Source organism: Rosa chinensis, chromosome 5 (assembly GCF_002994745.2).
Source record: "Rosa chinensis cultivar Old Blush chromosome 5, RchiOBHm-V2, whole genome shotgun sequence".
In the NCBI taxonomy this organism is placed as follows: domain Eukaryota; kingdom Viridiplantae; phylum Streptophyta; class Magnoliopsida; order Rosales; family Rosaceae; genus Rosa; species Rosa chinensis.
Genome location: NC_037092.1, coordinates 68,884,806 through 68,906,068, shown reverse-complemented (window position 1 = coordinate 68,906,068; position 21,263 = coordinate 68,884,806). Strand labels below are relative to the sequence as shown.

Genomic DNA, 21,263 nt, shown 5'->3' with positions numbered 1-21,263 from the left:
ACCCAAGAAGCTATACACTTTTTTCTACACAAAAGGTAAGAACTATGAACTACATGATGAAGAACTAAGGAACATTGAGACTAAATGGGGAGAGAAAGAGATGAAATGGATGAAGGAAAGTATGAAAAAGTTGCAAAGTGAGGGGAGGGTCTATACATAGGCCAAAAGTGATGAATGGAGGGTGGAGATCAAAGGTGTAAGCACAAAATGTGTATCTATTCTTTAATTCCTCATGAAAATGACTTAAAAGCCTAAAGATATTTTGGTGGAAGAGATAAAATAAGGGTAGGAAGGTCATTGTGCAAGGGAACAAGGGAATAAATAAGAGATAAAAGTGTAAGCTGTAAGAGGATGACCACTTATCATCTTTCAAATTTTGAATTTCAAAACAACCTACACCATATCTTCCCACCTCAAGTGCCTAAGCCTAGTCAACAGCCCTTCCTTGCCATCCACATATGTTCTTGGCCGGAATCCGATGTTGACCCTTTTCGTCCTTTTGCACCTTTTCATCGAATTTCCTCCTCCAATTAAATCTCTAACCAAACTTCGGAATTGGCCTTCGCTTTCATGCCAAATATTCCTTCATGTATGTAGATCATCCTAGGAATTTTCAAGGCCTGGTTTGTTGTGGTTTAGTTGGAAATGCTACCAGAATCCGTATAGGTCTTGTTTTTGTCTTCTAGTGCAGAAATTTGCACTGATATTTTGAAGGTCTTCCGCTCCGAACCAGTTCTTGTACTCCTCATATGAAATAATCCTCAGGATGTCTAGAATCACTCTGTAAAATTCAACTCATTTGGAGTTCATTTGGTCAGGCTGATGCTCCTATTTTCTTGCCTAGCTCGGTTTCTCCTAGTCGGAGTAGGAAAAGGTGCTAAGATTGACTTTTTAGTGCATTTCCAAGTTTCTCCATAATTTCCTATTATAATAAGGAAAACATAATAAATATATCTATAAATAAGCAAAAAGGTTAAGCAAAAGTGCAAGATTAAGGGAATAATTGCTAGGTAATTATGGATCTAACACTTACTCCAGATTCTTGTATTGTAAAGGATTCTACATCAGGGAAAGTTCTATTTCAAGGCCCTATTGAAGGAGCCCTCTACCCCATTCATCTCTGCATTCATCGACCGTCCTCTCTAGCAGCTCTTTTCACCTCAACTGTTTCTTCTTCTCTTTGGTATAGTAGGTTTGGTCATCCTTCAACTTCGGTGCTCAACCACATTTTGTCCACTTTCCAACTCCCTACATCCAAGACCAAGAACAAGTCTAGTTTTTGTCAAATTATTAGCTGGCTAAAGGCTCTAGATTACCATTTATCTTTCCAAATGTAACAGTACTGCTCCTCTTCAAATCATTCATTCGGATGTTTGGTGGCCTGTACCTATAACATCTTTAAGTAATTTCAATTACTATGTTACTTTTATCGATGCTTGTCTCGTTTTACTTGGATTTTCCTCATTCATTCCAAAGCCAATGTCTTCCATGTTTCTAAACAATTCAAGATGCTTGTCTCGTTTCACTTGGAGTTTCCCCACTCATTCCAAAGCCAATGTCTTCCACGTTTCTAAGCAATTCAAGAGCTCAGTATAGAAACAATTTGATCTCTTCATTAAAATATTGAGAACAGACAACGTTAGTGAATACTGTAGCAATCAATTTGCTAATTTTCCTGCTGATCATGGCATATTTCATCAATTTTCTTGTCCACATACTTTTGAGCAAAATGGCCTTGTAAAAAGAAAGCACTAACACATCATTGAACTCACCAGAATTTTATTCTCCCAATCTGGATTGCCTCATCAATATTGGACAGAAATTGTGCATACAGCTGTCTATTTGATCAATAGACTTCCTTCTAAAACCCTTCAGAACATCATTCCACTTCAAAAGCTATTACATTGTACTCCTGACTACAAATTCCTGAAAGCTTATAGATGTGTGTGCTATCCTTGGCTTCGACCCCATCCAAGTAACAAATTTAATCTTCGAAGAAAGGCATGTGTGTTCATTGGTTATGTCATTAATCATAAGGGTTATAGATGTCTTGGTATTCAATTTGCCAGAGTCTATATATCTAGGCATGTAGTGTTCGATGAATCACAATTCCCATTCAAGACCCTACAATCTCAATCCTCTTTCTCAAACACCACAGTATCACCCACTATTTTTCCACCATCTCCTCTTCCGTTTTCGCATCAAATTCCTTCACACCAATCGACTCCACTTATACCATCTACCCTTGAAACACCAATCGAACCTCCTCATTTTGATCATCCAACCTTCTTTCCTCACCATGTTCACCACCATCTAATCCACTTGCTCCGCCATTACCTCGTCAAACCTCTAGTCGACAACCAAAGCCATTCTCACCTCCTCACCCAAGACATCGCCTCTAAGTAATCGGTTTGAAATGTACGCGATGTGATAGTTTTCTTTTTACATGGATATGGAACAAAATATATTTCTTTTGTTTACAGGACATCACTTTTTGTACTTATATAAGCATTTGCCTAGCATAATTAACTATATTGGGCCAACCCCAGGTTGCTGTTGTAGGTGCTAGCGCCACCATAAGTGTGACCTCAGTGAACACCACCAGGCGAGCCATCGCCTGAGTTCAGACTCAAGCCAATATCACCTCTGACAAATTGCCACGCTCTGCGTCAAAGTGACCTCGCTTAAGCATCAGAAGGCACCAAGTTGATCCCTATCATTCCTACATCGGCAACCAAATGGAGTCCACTCTCCTCTTCACCTATAAAAGATATGTTCATCTTTCTTTATTGATTATACATTAATTACTTGTCTAACGTTACGCTATTAATATAAATATATTGACTGACTTAGACATCAGAGTAGCGAAGACCACCAACCGTGTCTCCCTCTTGACGCCAGTGTATTTTACTCAACAGTTGACGCTAGCGACCTAGCGCTACATATCTTCCTCAACAAAAGTCAATCATGCCTTGAAAGAAAGACTAAAAACTGAGGAAATGTTGCTGCTGTGAAATCAGTTATATTATAGAAGATCAAAGTGAACAAAGAGTTCAAAGAACTTTCAGAGTTTCAGTAAATCAAACTAATCTACCAAATTCGAAACAAGTGGCAAAGATAAACACATATGGAACAACATAATGACCATCAAGAGCTGATTTCCTCTGAATGCCTTTCAGTCTCTGCAACTTCAACAAAAAGTAGCCTCCCATTAACCATCTGCACAAACATTAACAACGGCTAATCACAAACAAGACCCAAAGTAACTTACAATAACACAATCCAAAATTTTCAAATTTTAAAACATAAAGGCAATGTCTTGGTTCATAGTAATATACTTATGAATTGGGTTTTTTTACCGGAGGGACAGAAAATGAGAAAATTACCCTGCCATCCATGACCTTCAAAGCCTTCTGTGCCTCAACCACAGACTTGTATGTCACAAAACCAAAACCTTTTGGCCTTTGAGTTTCACGATCTATAACTAACCTAGCTGAATTGGAAAAAACACAAAGGTTAAACATTGGTCACAAATTTCCAAAAATTAAGATGAAGAAACAATAATTTGGGGAAAAATCGTTCTGGGAATTAGAAATAACCTTCTGTAACATCTCCAAAAGGTGAAAACATCTGCCTGAGTCCTTCATTAGTGGTGTATGATGATAATCCTAAGCCACAAAGCAAAGGATCAAACTATGGTTTTAAAAGAAACCCGAAATATATATAACTTTAAGAGAACGAAATAGAGTGGGAGTGAGTACTGCTGACGAAGAGCTTCGAGCTTAATCTTTTAGCCATCTATCTGTCAAACCCAAATCGCAGATTGTGTTCACCTGGCCGAAGTGAAGACGGCTTCTGGAAGCAGAGGCTAGCGTATGGTGTTGAGCAAGAGTCGGGTTTCTTGATTACTAACATGAAGTTGCCCGGCCCAACTTGTTTGGAGTATCTTTTGGGCTTGTTGGCCCTCTCGTCACTCGAAAAGGGTATTTTCAATATTGTATTTTATCCTTATTTAAGAAATAAAAAATCAAAGGAAAAGAGATTCGAAGTTAAAAGCTTCCCTCACAATTTTGAAAAGACAAAAAAATGTGAAAAAGGTGGAACTAAGAATTATCCATATTTAATTATTTTATACTGTTACAGAGTAAAATAGATGAATAAAGGAATGAGTGGCATAATTGTTTGCATCGTATCTCTCAAATACATTTCCGTTCTTCACACATCTATCATGAGGGCAACCAAGCTGCAGATGATTTTGCTAACATAGGTCTCTCTTCTACTGGTTTAACATGGTGGGACATACCCTCAGATCTTATTCGTTCTCATTGTCGGAATGACTCCTTAGGGTTGCCTAATTTTCATGTTCGTTATTAGTTATACTTTCTTCTTGTATTTATCATTTGTTTTCTCTTCCGATTGTTTTCTTTGGAGGAGTCTTGGTTTTATGTCCCCTCCTTCCTTTTGTATTTTTCTTTTATTTTCTTCAAAATAAAATTCAATAGGGGGTGAGCCGTCTAAGCTATTTCTCTGTTTATTAAAAAAGATGAACAAAGGAATGAGAGGTATAGTTTTTTGAGAATCAACCGGAATTTAGTTGGACATTCATGAACAAAAGAATAAAAGGTAAAGAACGTCTTTATTTTTTATTGGTTTGCAAATTTCAAATACTTGTTCAAATCTTGCTCTAAGGACACTCAAGGGTTTGGTATGAGAGGATTGCTGGGATGATAAGATGATTATGCAGCAATATTACAAATTTTAGAACTTCAACATCAACAACAGAGCAATAGAGACACCATATTTAACGTGAAAACCCTCCAATGTGAAGGAAAAAATCACGCGGCAATCTACAAACAAGTTGCCAATTATCAACATCAAGTGATTCAAGTCATCATTCATCATTCTTTCATCAACCCATTCGCCAATTCCCAATTCCCAATTACTGAATTACGACCTCACCCTAAACACCCAACATCAGTACATCATGAATTCACGATTCAAAGTTTCAAACAGTCAAACATCATCAGCATTCAGCAAGACAGCAATTCGAATATTCAGCAATCAGCATGGGTATTGGGTATTTGGGCATATGATGTTTACCTGAGAATCTAAGATTCAGCCCTTCAGGGATTGAAGTTTGAAGATTTGATGCCTTCGAGAATCAAGAGTTCAAGGAGCAGGGCTGTCTGGGCTGTAGATGCAGGGAATCCAGAGATGCAGACCGCAGTCCACAGGTCCGCAGTGGAGCCGTCAGCCGTGGATGTTGCTCAGTGGACGGTGGCGGACTGGCGGAGGAGCCGAGGCCCGAGGAGGTAGCTCGGTGGCTGGAGACCAGGAGAGTGAGACTGGAGACTGGAGACTGGGGACCGGGAGATTCCTCCACCACCGATGACCGATCTGAAGTTCTGAAGTCTGAACTCGGGGAGACCGGGAGAGTGAGAGTGTGAGACTGGAGATTGGAGAAGTGGAGACTGGAGAGTATGGAGTCGGAAACTCGGAACCGACAGCTGCAACCTAATTGCAATTTGCAAAGTATTAGTTTTTTTTTTTTTTTTTTTGGGCTATACCCATACTTGGCAGTTTTTGGCCCAATTTTTCCCTTGGGACAGCCCAGACAGCCCTTCAAGTGGCTCCGTCCCTGCAAACAACTTGCACTATGAAAATGGGATTACAACCACCAATCTCTTTAGATCACAAGAGGAAAAAAAAATCTCACAAGAGACACTCTTGAATTCACTCTCACAAGAAGACTGTAAAAGAAGAATTGCTTTACTTTTTCTCTTTTTTACAATGAACACTCACTCTCAACAATATATGCATGTACGAGAAGCGTATCTCTAAGAACATACCTGGACAACTATTACGGAGGAGCTGTAGGCCTCTTTCAGTTAGAGTCAACTCTTGTTCTTCGAATGCATAATTAGTATGCAAGAAAATATGTCTCCAATATTTCCATTCCAGTTTGTGAATCAAAATCTTGTTTTGTTCAATCGTGCAAGTTCTGAATATGGCATAATTCTTAGTTCCAAACAGCATCGATCATGTTGTCATTTGATTAGCATTGATCATAGAATGCAACTTTGGATCTCACGTTCATGTGAAATTTAACCTCCAATTCACATGGAGGACAAATGACTTTGGAAAGGGCCCTCAAAAAGACTATTTGACAATGTGTGTGTGTATATTACACGTCTTTAGTAATTTTCTTAGCAGTGATGTTTTACTAAATTTTACCAATAGTCTAATATGCAGTCTAACAACTACAAGTTTCATGCTTTCTCTGCTCTTGCACACTAATCCATCCTAGCCTCCTAGGTAAGTTTTGTGTGTGAGTATATCACATAAACAATAATGGATCTTGCTATTAGACTCTGAAGCTCTAATTCTACCCAAAAATTGATAATCCATGGGTGCAACAAAGAAAGTTAGTACATAAAATGAAAGTGAAATATTGGAGAGAATTAAAAATTTAGAAAAGTTTAGAGAGAATTGAATGCTATATAAGATAATTAGAAGCCAAATCATATTTTCTCTCAAAAACTCCTGTGTCAATTGCGCACAAGCTTCCGAAACAAGCTCTGATTCATTATTGTCATAGATAGTGCACTTCAACTCCCTAATGTTTTTATAAAACTCTATCATCTTGTCCTCGAGCTTGCTCTAGCGGGAAGGAACGTAATGGTCGTAGATGAGGAGATCGCGGATCTGACAGACAACATCAGTCGGCGTGCGGGGCTTTAACTTGAAGAGACCCTTCATCCTCTGACATTGGCTGTTGTTTTCACTCTACCTGAGGCTGCGTCGTAGCTGTTGAGATTGATGGTGTTGTGGCGGCAATGGAGGAGAGAGTCCCGTCACCGGCCTTGAGAGTCACCTCCAGTGTCCGCTCTGTTTGGACGCACAGATTCCTTTTTCTCTTCTTTTTTGTATTAAAAAAAAAAAAAAAAAAACCACATAGTACTGTTGTTCTCTGACTCCCCTAAACAGCTTCAATCCTAGGGCCAAGTAGGAGCTAATATGTATCATTTGTCAGAGTCCATACAATAATGGATTGAATTCTTTATGTGAAAAGATATAAGAGATTAATCCATCTTACATGTTTCCCACCTAATCGTGAATTACAAAGGAGACACAGCATATATTGCACTCTTCATTATCTATCGATCATGATATCTTCAGTCACCACATTCCTACAACATATTATCGACGTGTAAACCAATTACATAAGTGCTATGTACAGACTTCCTACTAACTTGCATCATTTCTAAATCTCATTTGTACATGTCTTGGTTCTGGTATAACATAACCCATTTTGGAACAGGCAACAGCCATTGTACACTTCATCAAATACACAATATCAATGTAAAGATACTTCAAATCTGACTTCAGTCTGCCTTAGCGTTACATTTGCAAAGTAACAGATCAATTTAATTTGTCTGACAAATTCAGTTATACTATAGTAATGTATCAAACCAAATTAAGGTATCAAGAATCCAATAAAAAACTAAGATGTATCAAATCACTGATATTCTCAAAATATAGACAACAAATGCATCTAGAACCTAATTATACTTGAATTTTATTTTTCCATGAGAAGGGGATCGTACATGTTCTGCAGTACCCCCTGTGAATACTCCACCTGTATAAAAGTTCTTAATTGAGTGCCCGGTTCTCCAATAGACTGACCCGCAATAATGCTTACAGCTTTCCCCAACTCGAGCAGGTCGCCATGAGTAGGGCTCCGGCGATAACATTATAATGTATCAAACCAAAGGTATAAGGAATCCAGAACAGAACTAAGATGCATCAAATTCTTCGCATTTTTCTGCAGCCATTCTTTTTTAATTATCTATTTTTTTCCCAACCCGTCCCCAAGCTGTTTCCACCTTTAACCAGACCAATAGGAGATATGAACATTTCGTTTCTTCACTTAAAATATATCCATGTTTTTATCAGTACTCACTTGCACTTCAAATGATATTGTTTGAAATGTTGTTGTTTTACCAACTCCCACTTCGAAGTTCATATGATGCTAAAATGAACTTACGCTTCAAATGATATTGTTTACTTTTCTCGTACAATAGCAAATGAAAATTTAGGATCTCTAGCATTTGACCGGAAAAATATTGAAGCAACAAAAGTTTTGAGCTCCTAATCGAAGCACTAATACTCGCTTCTCTTTACTAATTAGACGCAAGACAATACGAAAGACAATGATGAACTGATTTTGGTCCAAGTATTGCGTTTTTTCCCCTATATATATCTTCGGTGCTCTAGTTGAGGACAAGAAGCTCAGTCAACAAAATTCATGATTTTACTGGGGGCAGTGGCCCCCACTAGTCCTGCACTGGCTGTAGCCACATTGTAGAAAGATCTGAAAGATTGAGAGAGGAAACGATGAACATGAGAACAGGCACAGCAAAGGACTTTGACCACGATGAGAATCTCCCTACATATATGAATTACATTTTTGAGAGAGAGAGAGAGAGAGTATCAAAAGTCATAACCATAGAGAGTAGATTTAGGAATGAGAAAGTTTTCATCACAAATTAGATGCAGAAACAGAAGTTCTAAGCACTATTACTCCTCTTTTTCCACTAATTAGACGAAAACAATACCAGAACGACAAGGATGAATTGATTTACGTTCATGCTATAGTTCTTTTATTTTTCTTATCTTGGGGCTCGAGTCTGGAGCTGAGGAGAAGAATCAAAATTGATTAGAGGAGTTTTTAAAACTGATATCATCACTAAAAGAAAGGTTACATATCCACCGATGAACCATATTTGGTCTTAACAAAGCAATGAAACATCATACAAGATGGTGTCAGGAAACCCCATTTGGACGAGTCTGCCTCCAATGATACCCTTCAGTTTCAGCGCAAAGAATATATAACCCCGGCAATTATGAATTCATTGGAATGTATCAGCCCAAGTTAAGTGGAGAGTGGGATTTAATGCCATATCATATGAGTAATGCAATACGGCTCATTGCAAAGAGAGCAAGTCCCAAGTCAGGAGCATTGGTGAAGGAAAAACTCCCACATCGAAAACAAGTGAAGCGTTGTGCCGTTTAAATATAGAGGCACGTGTGCATAGCTCACGACCTTACTTGAACAGGATCTGTTCTATAGGATCGTACCTCTGTGTCCTTGACTTCTAAGGAGACAGGAATTTAAACCTGGTGGATGAATCATAGCCATGCGATCAGAGCGTGATTAACGGCTGGTGATCTTCGGGTCACCATGGCTGTAGATGATCGTTCTCAGCTTGGGTCCCCCCAAGTCTGGGGTGGTCGCTTGGCTGTCTGACAGGTTCCCTCTTTTTTATCATCTTTCCCTTCTTAATTCTGCACTACTCTTATATGCAAAATTTCCTAATTTTTAGACGATAGATAAACAACAGTGCCAAGTGTTATCATATTCGGCATGTCTACACATCAAGGAGTAAAGTGTAACCAATGGAGAAACAACAGTCTAGAAGTTATAGAAGTAGAGGTGTTACTCCAACTCTGAAGTAGAAGGCAGTCTTGTTCCAATGAGATAGGTAGCAAACGCTGTACTGAATTCGGTAGTAAATAAGTTCGATCATGCTTCAAAGATCGTACACTCAGGAAATCCTGCTGTGAAATCAGATTTGTATTATAAAAGATAAAAATGAACATACAGCTCAAAGAACTTCCCGAGTTTCAGTAAATCATACTAATTTACATTGTTCAGAACAGGATAGAAAGTAAGGAGGAGAGTTCTAAATTGTTGTGACTACAAGATGGAATCCACCTTGATCAATATGGATTGCAGAATTGACACTTGGGATTTACGGTCATCACTTCTGACAATTGGGATTTGAGGTCACAGAATTTGTAGATGTAAAATCACAATTATAACATTACTTAATGCCCAAATTCATTATCCGAGGTTAATGTATTCAAATCATAACTGAAACTCGAAAGCAGAAACTTCTGTGATGACCCAATTGCTAGGACTGTATTGCTGAATTGAACAAACTGAGAACCAAGTCATCCAATGCCATCGTAAAATTAAGAGCAGAGTTTTAACATATCGGAGGATAAAACCCAGAATGAACAAAAACTCATAGTTGCAACAGCAATCAGATTAGTTTGAAAGAGTTATTTGTTTCAATCACAAATTAACCATACAGGCAGAAAATCTTAATCGAACCCAAGTTAGACACGAGCAACATTTATGAACCGCCGTATTTCATTCACTACGGATCGAGCAGATCCATCCATAAACGAAAATAAAAATTTACCACTAATTTAAAACCCTAAGCCTAAGCACACAGGGCCCGATCGAAACCAATCCGCAAACCCAAATTCTTCAAGAGCTGGTAAACTTGGTGACCGCCTTAGTCCCCTCAGAGACGGCGTGCTTGGCCAATTCACCAGGAAGCACAAGCCTCACAGCGGTCTGGATCTCCCGAGAAGTAATCGTCGGCTTCTTGTTGTACCTCGCAAGCCTCGACGACTCCTGAGCGAGCTTCTCGAAGATGTCGTTGATGAAGCTGTTCATGATGCCCATGGCCTTGCTGGAGATTCCGATGTCAGGGTGGACCTGCTTGAGGACCTTGAAGATGTAGATCTTGTAGGTCTCCACGCTCTTCTTGTTCCTCTTCTTCTTCTTGTCTCCGGCGGCGGCTCCGGCCTCCTTGGGGAGCTTCTTGCCGGCCTTGGGCTTCTTCTCAGCAGGAGCCTTCTCGGCGGCGGGGGCCTTCTCGGCCGGCTTCTTCTCAGCGGGCTTCTTCTCGGCTTTGGGCGCCATTGGATTTGAGAAAGAGTGGGATTGAGGGTTTGGGGAATTCGGGAGAGTTGGCGTAATCGATTTGGGAATTGGGATATACTTTTTTCTTGAGGACTGAGCATTGAGAAAGATGAGATTTATATATGTGGGGTGGTCGCGTTCTATTGGCTAATGGAATTTCGCGCGGATCGCTGAAGTGGGTAGAGCACGCCCGTTCATTTGTCTAGGAAAAGTTTCGGAAGCGACGGCTGAGATTAGATGACATCATGTATTTTCTTTTTTTCTTTTTCCTTTTTGAAACGAACAGCATGTATTTTTTGTAACAGTCAAATGTGCTTCGTAATCTTTAGATCAAAAACAAATGCTTGGAGCCTTAGAGCTGAAGAAATTATGTTCTATGAAATAATAATATTTGCACGTCTTCATCAACCACTAGTCCTAGCTGTGATGGTTGTAGCTTCGTTTTTCTTTTTTTCTAATCTCGGAAATGGATACCATATTTTTTATATTTTTCACCTATATTGGTTCATGCAAGTATTAGAGAACAAAATCTTGAGTTTGTCATTGAACATAACTTTCATTGTGTTGTATTTACAACACTATCTTCGCCGCTCCTACCACTGTCCCATTTTCACCCTCCACACAACCACTACTCCACAATCATTGTTATTGTTTTCATTGTTGATCATCAAAGCTACCGCTTCACAAGTGCATTATCATCTCAACTACCACCGCTCCGGTTGCAACAACCACCACTCCCACCTTCGTCGTTGTAGTTTTTTTTTTTTTTTTTTTTATATGGAAGTTGTAGTATTCATTGTTGATCATCAGTATTCACTACTGCTACGACACTCGTTGCCGGTTGCCACCACCCCAAATGCATGATCATCTCATTCAGTCATTCATCACCACTCCAGTTACGATATAAATTTTGTAATTTAAAGTTTTCTCTTGAAAAGTGACTATCTTCATCCAAAAGCAACATCAGGTTACAATAATACACTAATTTTCCTCTATTTACGTCTCGTGAGTGTAAGGAGATTATATATTGTAATCGCCAATTAACCTCATATACATGGGTGAAATCAAGGTTTAAAGTTTAGGGGAGTCGAAATTTTAATTTAATTTTCCTTTTCAATTGTCTCTAAATTTAATACATATTCAACTATTAGCACTCCTAAGTATTAAATTTTTAGGGACTTTTTCCCAACACACTCTGCTCTCTCTGTGGATAATGAAATGAATGAATAGAGGCAGCCAATCCGAGGCCAACTTTCAGCAATTTCCTTCTTGTTTGATGGCGTCGTCGACATGGTGATGCTGCCAAACGGGTGATGGAAGGAATATGGTCCATTGACCTCTGATTTTGCTTTGCTTGCGGTTTGGCAGCAAGGGTTTTTGGATTTTTCGGGTTGAAGCGGCGTTGGACTAGCTTTGTGCTCACTGATTCAGGAAAGATGAGGGTGACGGCGAAATGGGTTCGGTCCCAGATGGCGGTGGCGGCTGTTGGGGCACCGTTGATGAGGCTTCTTTCGGCTTGGATGTAAGGGGATTCTTCCCTGGATCTACCTATGGTGCAAGGGACCTCTTGCTGGCGAAGCATGACAATGGTCTTTCTTGAGGCAGGATGACAGCTCGCGGTGGTGGTCTACGGCAAGGTGGGTAGCTGTCGGCATATGAGCGATGTGCAAGTTGTGGAGATCGGATGAAGCTGGGCTTTCGTTAGGGCTTGCCAGTCCGGGTCTTGGGCTTCTAAGCACTCCTGTGCACCTGTGTTTTTGCTAAAATTTAAGTTTTATTAGACCTAGCCTATTTACTATGTTTTTTTTTCTCATAGTGTATAGGCCCTCTTTTAAATAAGTGAGCATTGGTTGTCTAATGAGTTGTGCTAGTATGCCACATCCTAGACTTGTCAACAAAGTTGGCAAGAGAATGTATGTATCCGTGTCATTCTCGCTTGAGTTGAATGAGAATTGATTTGATTAAAGAAAAAAAACTAAGTAATAAATATTTAAGGATTTATGTTTAGTTTTTGAAAACTCTGACTTTTACAAATGAAAACTAGAAAACTTTGACGGATTTCTTCTATTATTTTTGTTGTTGATACTGAATATTAATTGTTTTGGTGGGTCAACTCATTAAATTATAGAACTATTTCTCTTTATTGTAGATTATATAAGCAATTATAAAAGGATGAGAGAAACATTTAAAGCAACTCCAACAGCTTCCCTATATTTTGATTTTTCTCTATTTTAGGAAAAAATAAGCTTCTTTTGCTCCAACAGATTCCCTATAACTATCCTCATTTTAGGGAAAGTGAGGAGAAAGAAAACCAAATTCCCTAAATTTAGGGGTCGTCAACGGGCCGGGCCGGGTCTTGCTATATTTTTAAATAATTGCGGGCCGGGCCGGGCTTTATTAAAAATCAAAAGATCCAAGCCCGTCCATATAAAGCGGGCCTTGCGGGCTTTTTCGGGCCGGGCCGGGCTTGGCCTTGCGGGCTTTTTTGGGCCGGGCCTTGCGGGCTTTATTTATAAATAAATATTTAAAGACACAAGTTTTTTTTTTTTTAATCAAGCTTTGGAAATTCAATGGATAATGATCAAATACAACCAAAGATAATAATCTATATAACTATATTGTACCCAAAAAAATATATATTTATATATAGATACTAATTTGTTGATAAATAAATTTTTAAAGACACTAATTTTTTATAAATCTATATTTATACATCATACACTCCAAAGAGCTACATATAGCAATTCAAAGAAAATGAGAAACCGACCGTTGGATGAGTTTATTACAATAAATTATGAGTGTGGTAAAAAATTTAGCCAATTTCACCATATTTTTTAATCCGATCGGATTGGTCAACCGTAGTCACTTATATGTTTTATTGGTTGACCGATGCCGTGGCAACCGCGAAACGTGCTTATTTTTTCACATCACGTTTGTATATATTCCATCGATGGATGTGCGTGGACATAAGATAAAAAAAATTAATTTTAATTACAAACACATTGGACTATACCAATTTTATTCCTAAAGTTATATGACTTATACATTGCATTTAAATTGTTTAGGTTCATTCTAAAGCAACCATGAAGTGGAAAATGAATTCGGAGAAACCAACCGCTTGATGGAGAGATTGTAATGTTTTATGGTGGTTGTAGAAAATCCAGCCAATTTGGTTCACGTTTCGAATTCGATCAACTAGGTCAAACGTAGTTACTCTTATAAACCTATATTTATATATCATACACTCCAAAGAGCAACCCCTATCAATTCAAAGAAAATGGAAAAACCGACCGTTGGATGAGTTTATTACAATAAATTATGAGTGTGGTAAAAAATTTAGCCAATTTCACCATATTTTCGAATCCGATCGGATTGGTCAACCGTAGTCACTTATATGTTTTATTGGTTGATCGATGCCGTGACAACCGCGAAACGTGCTTATTTTTTCACATCACGTTTGTATATATTCCATCAATGGATGTAAGGCTGCACACGGATTGGGTTGGTTCGGTTTTGACTCTAAACCGTCTCTATACTAAAGTGAGCGGTTTAAGCATTTTGGACAACCGATCATTAAAAAAAAAAACCTTAACCCGATCCAATCCAATCCAATTAAAGATGGTTTGGGTCGGTCGGTTAGGCGGTTTTAACCTATATTATATTAACATACTATTTATGAAAAAAAAATCTAGTTAAATTCAATCTAAATAATAAAAATTATATTAAATAAGCATAATCTAAATTTAAAATACAATAATTAAATCCAAAAATAATATTCAAAAACCAAAATCTAGAATAGATTCAGAGTGATTGAATTATTTGATGGCTTAGCTATAAATACTAGTTTAATATGGTAGTATTAAATGTTAGAGAATGAGAGATTGAGATATGTGATATGAGAGGATCAAATTAATCGTAGCGATTATATATTAGATTTCTAGGCCTTTGGGCATTGGATTCGATATGGTAGTATATCATTTGAGAATAAAGTTATAATTGGATATTTAGATATTACTTACAACGACTCGACAAATGAATATATATATATATATATATATATATTTATATTTAACACTTTTTCTTTTTATATTTCAAACATATCGGTCGGTTTGGGTTCCGCGGTTTAAGCAAAAGAGAAACCAAACCAACTCAATTCATAAATGGTTTGGTTCGGTATTGAACCGGCTTTCAATTTTTAAAGTTAAAAAACCTTAACCAAACCATATTTACCGGTCGGTTTTGACCGGTTTGGCCGGTTTGTACCTTGTTTTGCACACCCCTAAATGGATGTGCGTGGACATTAGATAAAAAAAAATTAATTTTAATTACAAATACATTGGTCTGTACCAATTTTATTCCTAAAGTTGTATGACTTATGCATTGCATCTAAATTGTTTAGGTTCATTCTAAAGCAACCATGAAGTAGAAAATGAATTCGGAGAAACCAACCGCTCGATGGAGAGATTGTAATGTTTTATGGTGATTGTAGAAAATCCAGCCAATTTGGTTATCGTTTCGAATTCGATCAACTAGATCAAACGTAGTTACTCATATAAATCTATATTTATATATCATACACTCCAAAGAGCAACCCCTATCAATTTAAAGAAAATGGAAAAACCGACCGTTGGATGAGTTTATTACAATAAATTATGAGTGTGGTAAAAAATTTAGCCAATTTCACCATATTTTCGAATCCGATCGGATTGGTCAACCGTAGTCACTTATATATTTTATTGGTTGACCGATGCCGTGACAATTGCGAAACGTGCTTATTTTTTCACATCACGTTTGTATATATTCCATCAATGGATGTGCGTGGACATAAGATAAAAAAAAAATTAATTTTAATTACAAACACATTGGTCTATACTAAATTACCAATTTTATTCCTATAGTTGTATGACTTATACATTGCATTTAAATTGTTTAGATTCATTCTAAAGCAACCATGAAGTAGAAAATGAATTCGGAGAAACCAACCGCTCGATGGAGAGATTGTAATGTTTTATGGTGGTTGTAGAAAATCCAGCCAATTTGGTTCTCGTTTCGAATTCGATCAACTAGGTCAAATGTAGTTACTCTTATAAACCTATATTTATATATCATACACTCCAAAGAGCAACCCCTATCAATTCAAAGAAAATGGAAAAACCGACCGTTGGATGAGTTTATTACAATAAATTATGAGTATGGTAAAAAATTTAGCCAATTTCACCATATTTTCGAATCCGATCGGATTGGTCAACCGTAGTCACTTATATATTTTATTGGTTGACCGATGCCGTGACAATTGCGAAACGTGCTTATTTTTTCACATCACGTTTGTATATATTCCATCAATGGATGTGCGTGGACATAAGATAAAAAAAAATTAATTTTAATTACAAATACATTGGTCTATACCAATTTTATTCCTATAGTTGTATGACTTATACATTGCATTTAAATTTTTTAGGTTCATTCTAAAGCAACCATGAAGTAGAAAATGAATTCGGAGAAACCAACCGCTCGATGGAGATATTGTAATGTTTTATGGTGGTTGTAGAAAATCCAGCCAATTTGGTTCTCGTTTCGAATTCGATCAACTAGGTCAAACGTAGTTACTCTTATAAAACTATATTTATATATCATACACTCCAAAGAGCAACCCCTATCAATTCAAAGAAAATGGAAAAACCGACCGTTGGATGAGTTTATTACAATAAATTATGAGTGTGGTAAAAAATTTAGCCAATTTCACCATATTTTTGAATCCGATCGGATTGGTCAACCGATATGTAGAATATATATATGCACATATTTTATATAGAAGTATAATAGTATAAGAACTTCCACACACACACACACACATATATATATCTATATATATATATATATATCTCTCTCTCTCTCTATATACACACACATATATATTAATATATATATATATATATATATATAAACACACACACACACACACACACACACACACATATATATATATATATATATCTCTATATATATATATACACACACACACACACACATATATGATATGTTGATATATATATATATATATATATATATATATATATATATATCTATATCTCTCTCTCTATATATATATATAAACACACACACACACACACATATATATATAAACACACACACATATATGATATATTGATATATATATATATATATATCTATATGACTATATATATATATATATATCTATATAAACACACACACAAATATATATCTATATGTGTCTATATATATATATATATATATATATATTTACAAACACACACACACACACATACATATATATATATAAACACACACACACACATATACATATATATATAACACACACACACACATATATATATATTAATATATATATATAAACACACACACACATATACATTTATATATATATATATATATATAATATTTTACTGGCTTTTACGGCCCGGGCCTAGTGGGCTTTTGGCGGGCCGGGCCTATGGGCCGGGCCGGGTTTTTGCGGGCCTCCATCGGCCCACCAAGGCGGGCTTTTGCGGGTTTTTTGACGGGCCGGGCCGGGCCAAAAGCCCTGCGGGCCGGCGGGCCTCCATCGGCCCACTTGATCCGCGGGCTTTTTGATGAGGCCTACCTAAATTTACAACAATCTCTAAAATTTTAAGGAAGAATTATAGAGATTTTAGGGATTGTTGTAAAATAAGGAATATGGTGGAGTTGGAGAAGAAAAAGAGGCTAAAACTTTGACTTTTGCTTTCCTATAATACATAAATTATAGAGAAATTGTTGGAGTTGCTCTTACAGGCTTTACTAGTAGGTTCGCTACTGATCATACGTCATTTTTTTGGAAAAGCGAAAAAATAAAATTTTCAAACAAAAATTGACTAAAGAAAAGAGGTGTTGTTAGTTAAAAGTTTAAAACCAAAATTTATGATCATAAAAAGATTCAAAATTTGTTAGAATTAATTAAATTTCAAAGATAATTATGATAATTACAAAATATATTTTTATTAAGAGAAATAAACAAAAAAAATCCTATAATTCCTATTATATTCTCTAAAAAATAATCGTTTTATTTCATCACATTTTTTTCTCCAAAAAAAAAAATATTTTTACATATGCAGAGCATGCATGATGAAAACTAATTGTCTATTTTGTTATTGTACATGCTCATCCTCCTTTATAAATGATCCCACAAAACAAAAATACACAATTTTGATTAATTTCAGATTTTGTTCTTATTGACATGAAAAGTCCACTTTGATATGCATGCTTATTATCAGATTAGTATTATGAGTTCCAACAATAATGGTGTGAGTCTTTTGGAGTAGGTTCTAGTTAAAAGGCACAGGGCACAATAGTGACAATATATAGGAGTTACTCTTCAGACATGTTGTGTTAGACAGTTAGACTACACGTGACCCGACCCGTACTCTAACAAGAAATTGCACCCAATCGTTCCAAAACTGAACCCCAAAATGTTGCCATTTGCCACTAACTTCTAAGGTAAGGCGCCAAATGAAATTTTCCAGAACTTAAACCCAAACTGTTCCCTCCTAAAACTCAGTTACGGCGCCAATAGAAAATATTCCAAAACTTAAAAGTCTTTAAACCCAGTTATTTGCGCGTACACTAACAAAAGGGGCCCCAATTTCCTAATTAAACTTTCCAAATCTTAAACCCAAAACCCAAATGTCTCCAAAAACACAAGGGGATATGGCGCCAATTGAAACTGCAAACTCCAACCGAATCTAGACTATACGCGCCCGAGTCCCTTCCATGTTTTACCAATTTACCCAAATCTTTCACATTTCTACGAGGACTGAGCCACTTCCAAAAAAAGAAAAAACCTAATCAACCTTGAAGTACAAAAACCCATCACAGAGCGATAGACCTTTTGAAAGCAAGTTAACAAGCAACACAAACATCCAAAGCAATTGAATTAGAATGATGATCAATTCAAGATGGCACTACTAAAGGAGCCATGACAGATCCCAAATCAACGAGTTTAGATCCCATCTAATTTCAGAGAGATTATCAATTCAAAATCAACTGAATCAATCATTTGGGTTATTACGAACATATTCAGATTATCTGACAACTTATGGGCAGGCAATTGGTCCATCCAATCCAGTCAAAAAAGCCTGTATAAACCACAATACCAATATTCAAAAGTGCACAAAATCCATGTTACATAAACCGTCGTCTTTCATTTCATGGAAAATAGAGCAATTACATATCTACTAGTTGACCCAAACCCTAAATCTAAACAGATAACTAAGTAGATAGCGAAGCCAATCTAGAACCCACAACACTTCAAGAGCTTGTAAACTTTGTCACAGCCTTGGTCCCCTCAGAAACGGCGTGCTTGGCCAATTCACCGGGAAGAACAAGCCTGACAGCAGTCTGGATCTCCCGAGAAGTAATCGTCGGCTTCTTGTTGTACCTTGCGAGCTTCGACGACTCCTGAGCCAGCTTCTCGAAGATGTCGTTGATGAAACTGTTCATGATGCCCATGGCCTTGCTGGAAATCCCGATGTCAGGGTGGACCTGCTTGAGGACCTTGAAGATGTAGATCTTGTAGGTCTCCACGCTCTTCTTGTTCCTCTTCTTCTTCTTGTCTCCGGCGGCGGCTCCGGCCTCCTTGGGGAGCTTCTTGCCGGCCTTGGGCTTCTTCTCGGCGGGGGCCTTCTCGGCGACGGTGGACTTCTTCTCCTCTGCCGGCTTCTTCTCGGCGGGCTTCTTCTCAGCTTTGGGCGCCATTGGATTTGAGAAGGAGGGTGAAATTTAGGATTGGGAAACTTGAGGGTTGTAAATCCGATTTGGTAATTGGGATTCTTTTTGTGAAGGACTTGTACTGAGGATGAGGGACTTTTATACATGCGGGGAGGTCGCGTGCTATTGGCCAATGGGATATCACGCGGATCACTGAGCCTGGCCGTGAGATTGTGCTTCCTTATTGACGGCTACGATTAGCTAAGTTTGAATTGAGGAGCGCCAATATGAAAATGAGCCCCAGTTTCCGGATCCATTGTTTCCCACCCATTACATTAATAGTTTAATATTGATTGGTTGTCACAAACGAAAATTTGGAGGAAAAATTAAAAGGATTTAGCCTTTTGCTGGTGCTATTCGTTATTTTTTTTTCTTTCACATATTTCTTTTGATTTTGTAATGAATTTTTATTAGGTGGTAAAGACCATGTCACTACAATGATAAAAAAATTTGTCCAAGTAAAACATATTCACATAAATATCCGACAAAGAGAAATGAGTGTGCTAACAGCTAACCCATGTCTCATCGTTTTGTATGCCAATGATATACTACACTCTTAGGGTGGACTTGCTCTTAGGGTCTTCTATAATTTGGCTATGAAGAGTTGGAGCAATATTTAATGATCATGTTAACAGTTTAGACTCCTGATGTTGTTGGTTTTCATGTTTTGATTTAACATTATGAAATGACCAGATTTTATGAGTTAGAACTACAATTTCGATATCTTTTTTTTAAATATATTGAAATTTCAAAATGATGTGGCAAGGAGAATCCATATAGCTCATAGCTCTGCTGACACATGGCATTGCTTGTGTGTATCAGTGTATGCCAGCTGTTGAATTTGTTAGGATTAAACTGTTACTTTCTTAGTTACCAAGGCAGTAGTTTTTCTTCAGTGTAAGAATTGTTTAAGCTGAAGATTATTAGAAAACTCTGATATTACTATGTCAAAATTTTCTTGGAATTTTTCTGATCTTCTTCGTTAAGCTTCACCTGCAAATCTATAACTCACATCACCTATAATAGCCATGTTTTCATGGTATCAGAGGATAATAGCCATGTTTTCATGGCATGGTAAAAGGTAATTGCTCCATTTCAAATTTTCTGCAAGTGCATGTCTTGTTAACCAAATCAATTCTGCAACCGAGGTCGTAGTCCCTTACCGAATAAATCGAATTTCCGATTTCAATAACCTGCATGTGGGCTGTACTCATTAGCTTCTTTCTCATTTCCGTTTTTGACACATAATAGAGGATTGTTCTACATTTCAAGGCCTCATTTTGGTGTTCAACAAATTAACGAATCATCATGTTAATAATGTTCTCAATCAACGGCATTATCAAAACTCAAAAGGTTTATAGCTAGGTAGTTTTTGGGGAGTACGTGAAATCCACAATCTCTATTTTACAATACACACTCTTTCTTTTTCTGACCTTTTTAATTGAAATTTTTATAAAAAGACAATACTAGATTACTAAAAACATAAATTTAAGTTACTAAAAAATGAAACATGGAGTGTGGATTTTAAAATTTGGGGTGTGAATTTCACAAACTTCTTCTACTTATTACTCTCTCTCCGCCCTTCTTCAACTTCCTCGTTTCTCACCACAGCCATTCTTTCATTCTCGATTTCCTCTCAATTTTCGCTTTCTCATCCGCATTGTTCTTCTCTCTCAATCTCGCCCTCCCTGGCCTCCTT

At 37.3% G+C, this 21,263-nt stretch overlaps 2 protein-coding genes and 1 non-coding gene across 5 annotated transcripts; 1 reads left to right on the top strand and 2 right to left on the bottom strand.

Annotated features, from left to right (window-relative positions):
• Positions 1-3,000: 3,000 nt before the first annotated feature.
• LOC112168481 (small RNA-binding protein 11, chloroplastic) lies at positions 3,001-5,537 on the bottom strand. 2 transcript variants are annotated; one of them, XM_024305602.2, is made up of 5 exons: positions 5,101-5,537; positions 3,834-4,007; positions 3,600-3,668; positions 3,387-3,493; positions 3,001-3,219 (listed from the first exon to the last, which is right to left on the bottom strand). In XM_024305602.2, exons 2-5 carry the CDS (start codon positions 3,913-3,915, stop codon positions 3,148-3,150), a joined length of 330 nt encoding a protein of 109 aa, XP_024161370.1. In that variant the 5' UTR covers positions 3,916-4,007; positions 5,101-5,537; the 3' UTR covers positions 3,001-3,147. The 2 variants fall into 2 exon arrangements, with proteins under 2 accessions (XP_024161370.1, XP_024161371.1); XM_024305603.2 differs by lacking the exon at positions 5,101-5,537 and having other exon boundaries at positions 3,762-3,971.
• A 3,564-nt stretch (positions 5,538-9,101) lies between these two features.
• Positions 9,102-9,316, top strand: LOC112168573. Its single transcript, XR_002924334.1, has one exon. It is a non-coding gene; the product is annotated as a small nucleolar RNA U3 (small nucleolar RNA).
• Positions 9,317-10,080: 764 nt separating this feature from the next.
• Positions 10,081-19,642, bottom strand: LOC112164904 (probable histone H2B.1). 2 transcript variants are annotated; one of them, XM_040506399.1, is made up of 2 exons: positions 19,454-19,642; positions 10,081-10,687 (listed from the first exon to the last, which is right to left on the bottom strand). In XM_040506399.1, the coding sequence occupies exons 1-2, from the start codon at positions 19,550-19,552 to the stop codon at positions 10,340-10,342; spliced, it is 447 nt and encodes a 148-aa protein (XP_040362333.1). In that variant the 5' UTR covers positions 19,553-19,642; the 3' UTR covers positions 10,081-10,339. The 2 variants fall into 2 exon arrangements, with proteins under 2 accessions (XP_040362333.1, XP_024157026.1); XM_024301258.2 differs by lacking the exon at positions 19,454-19,642 and having other exon boundaries at positions 10,081-10,880.
• Between the last annotated feature and the right edge of the window lie 1,621 nt (positions 19,643-21,263).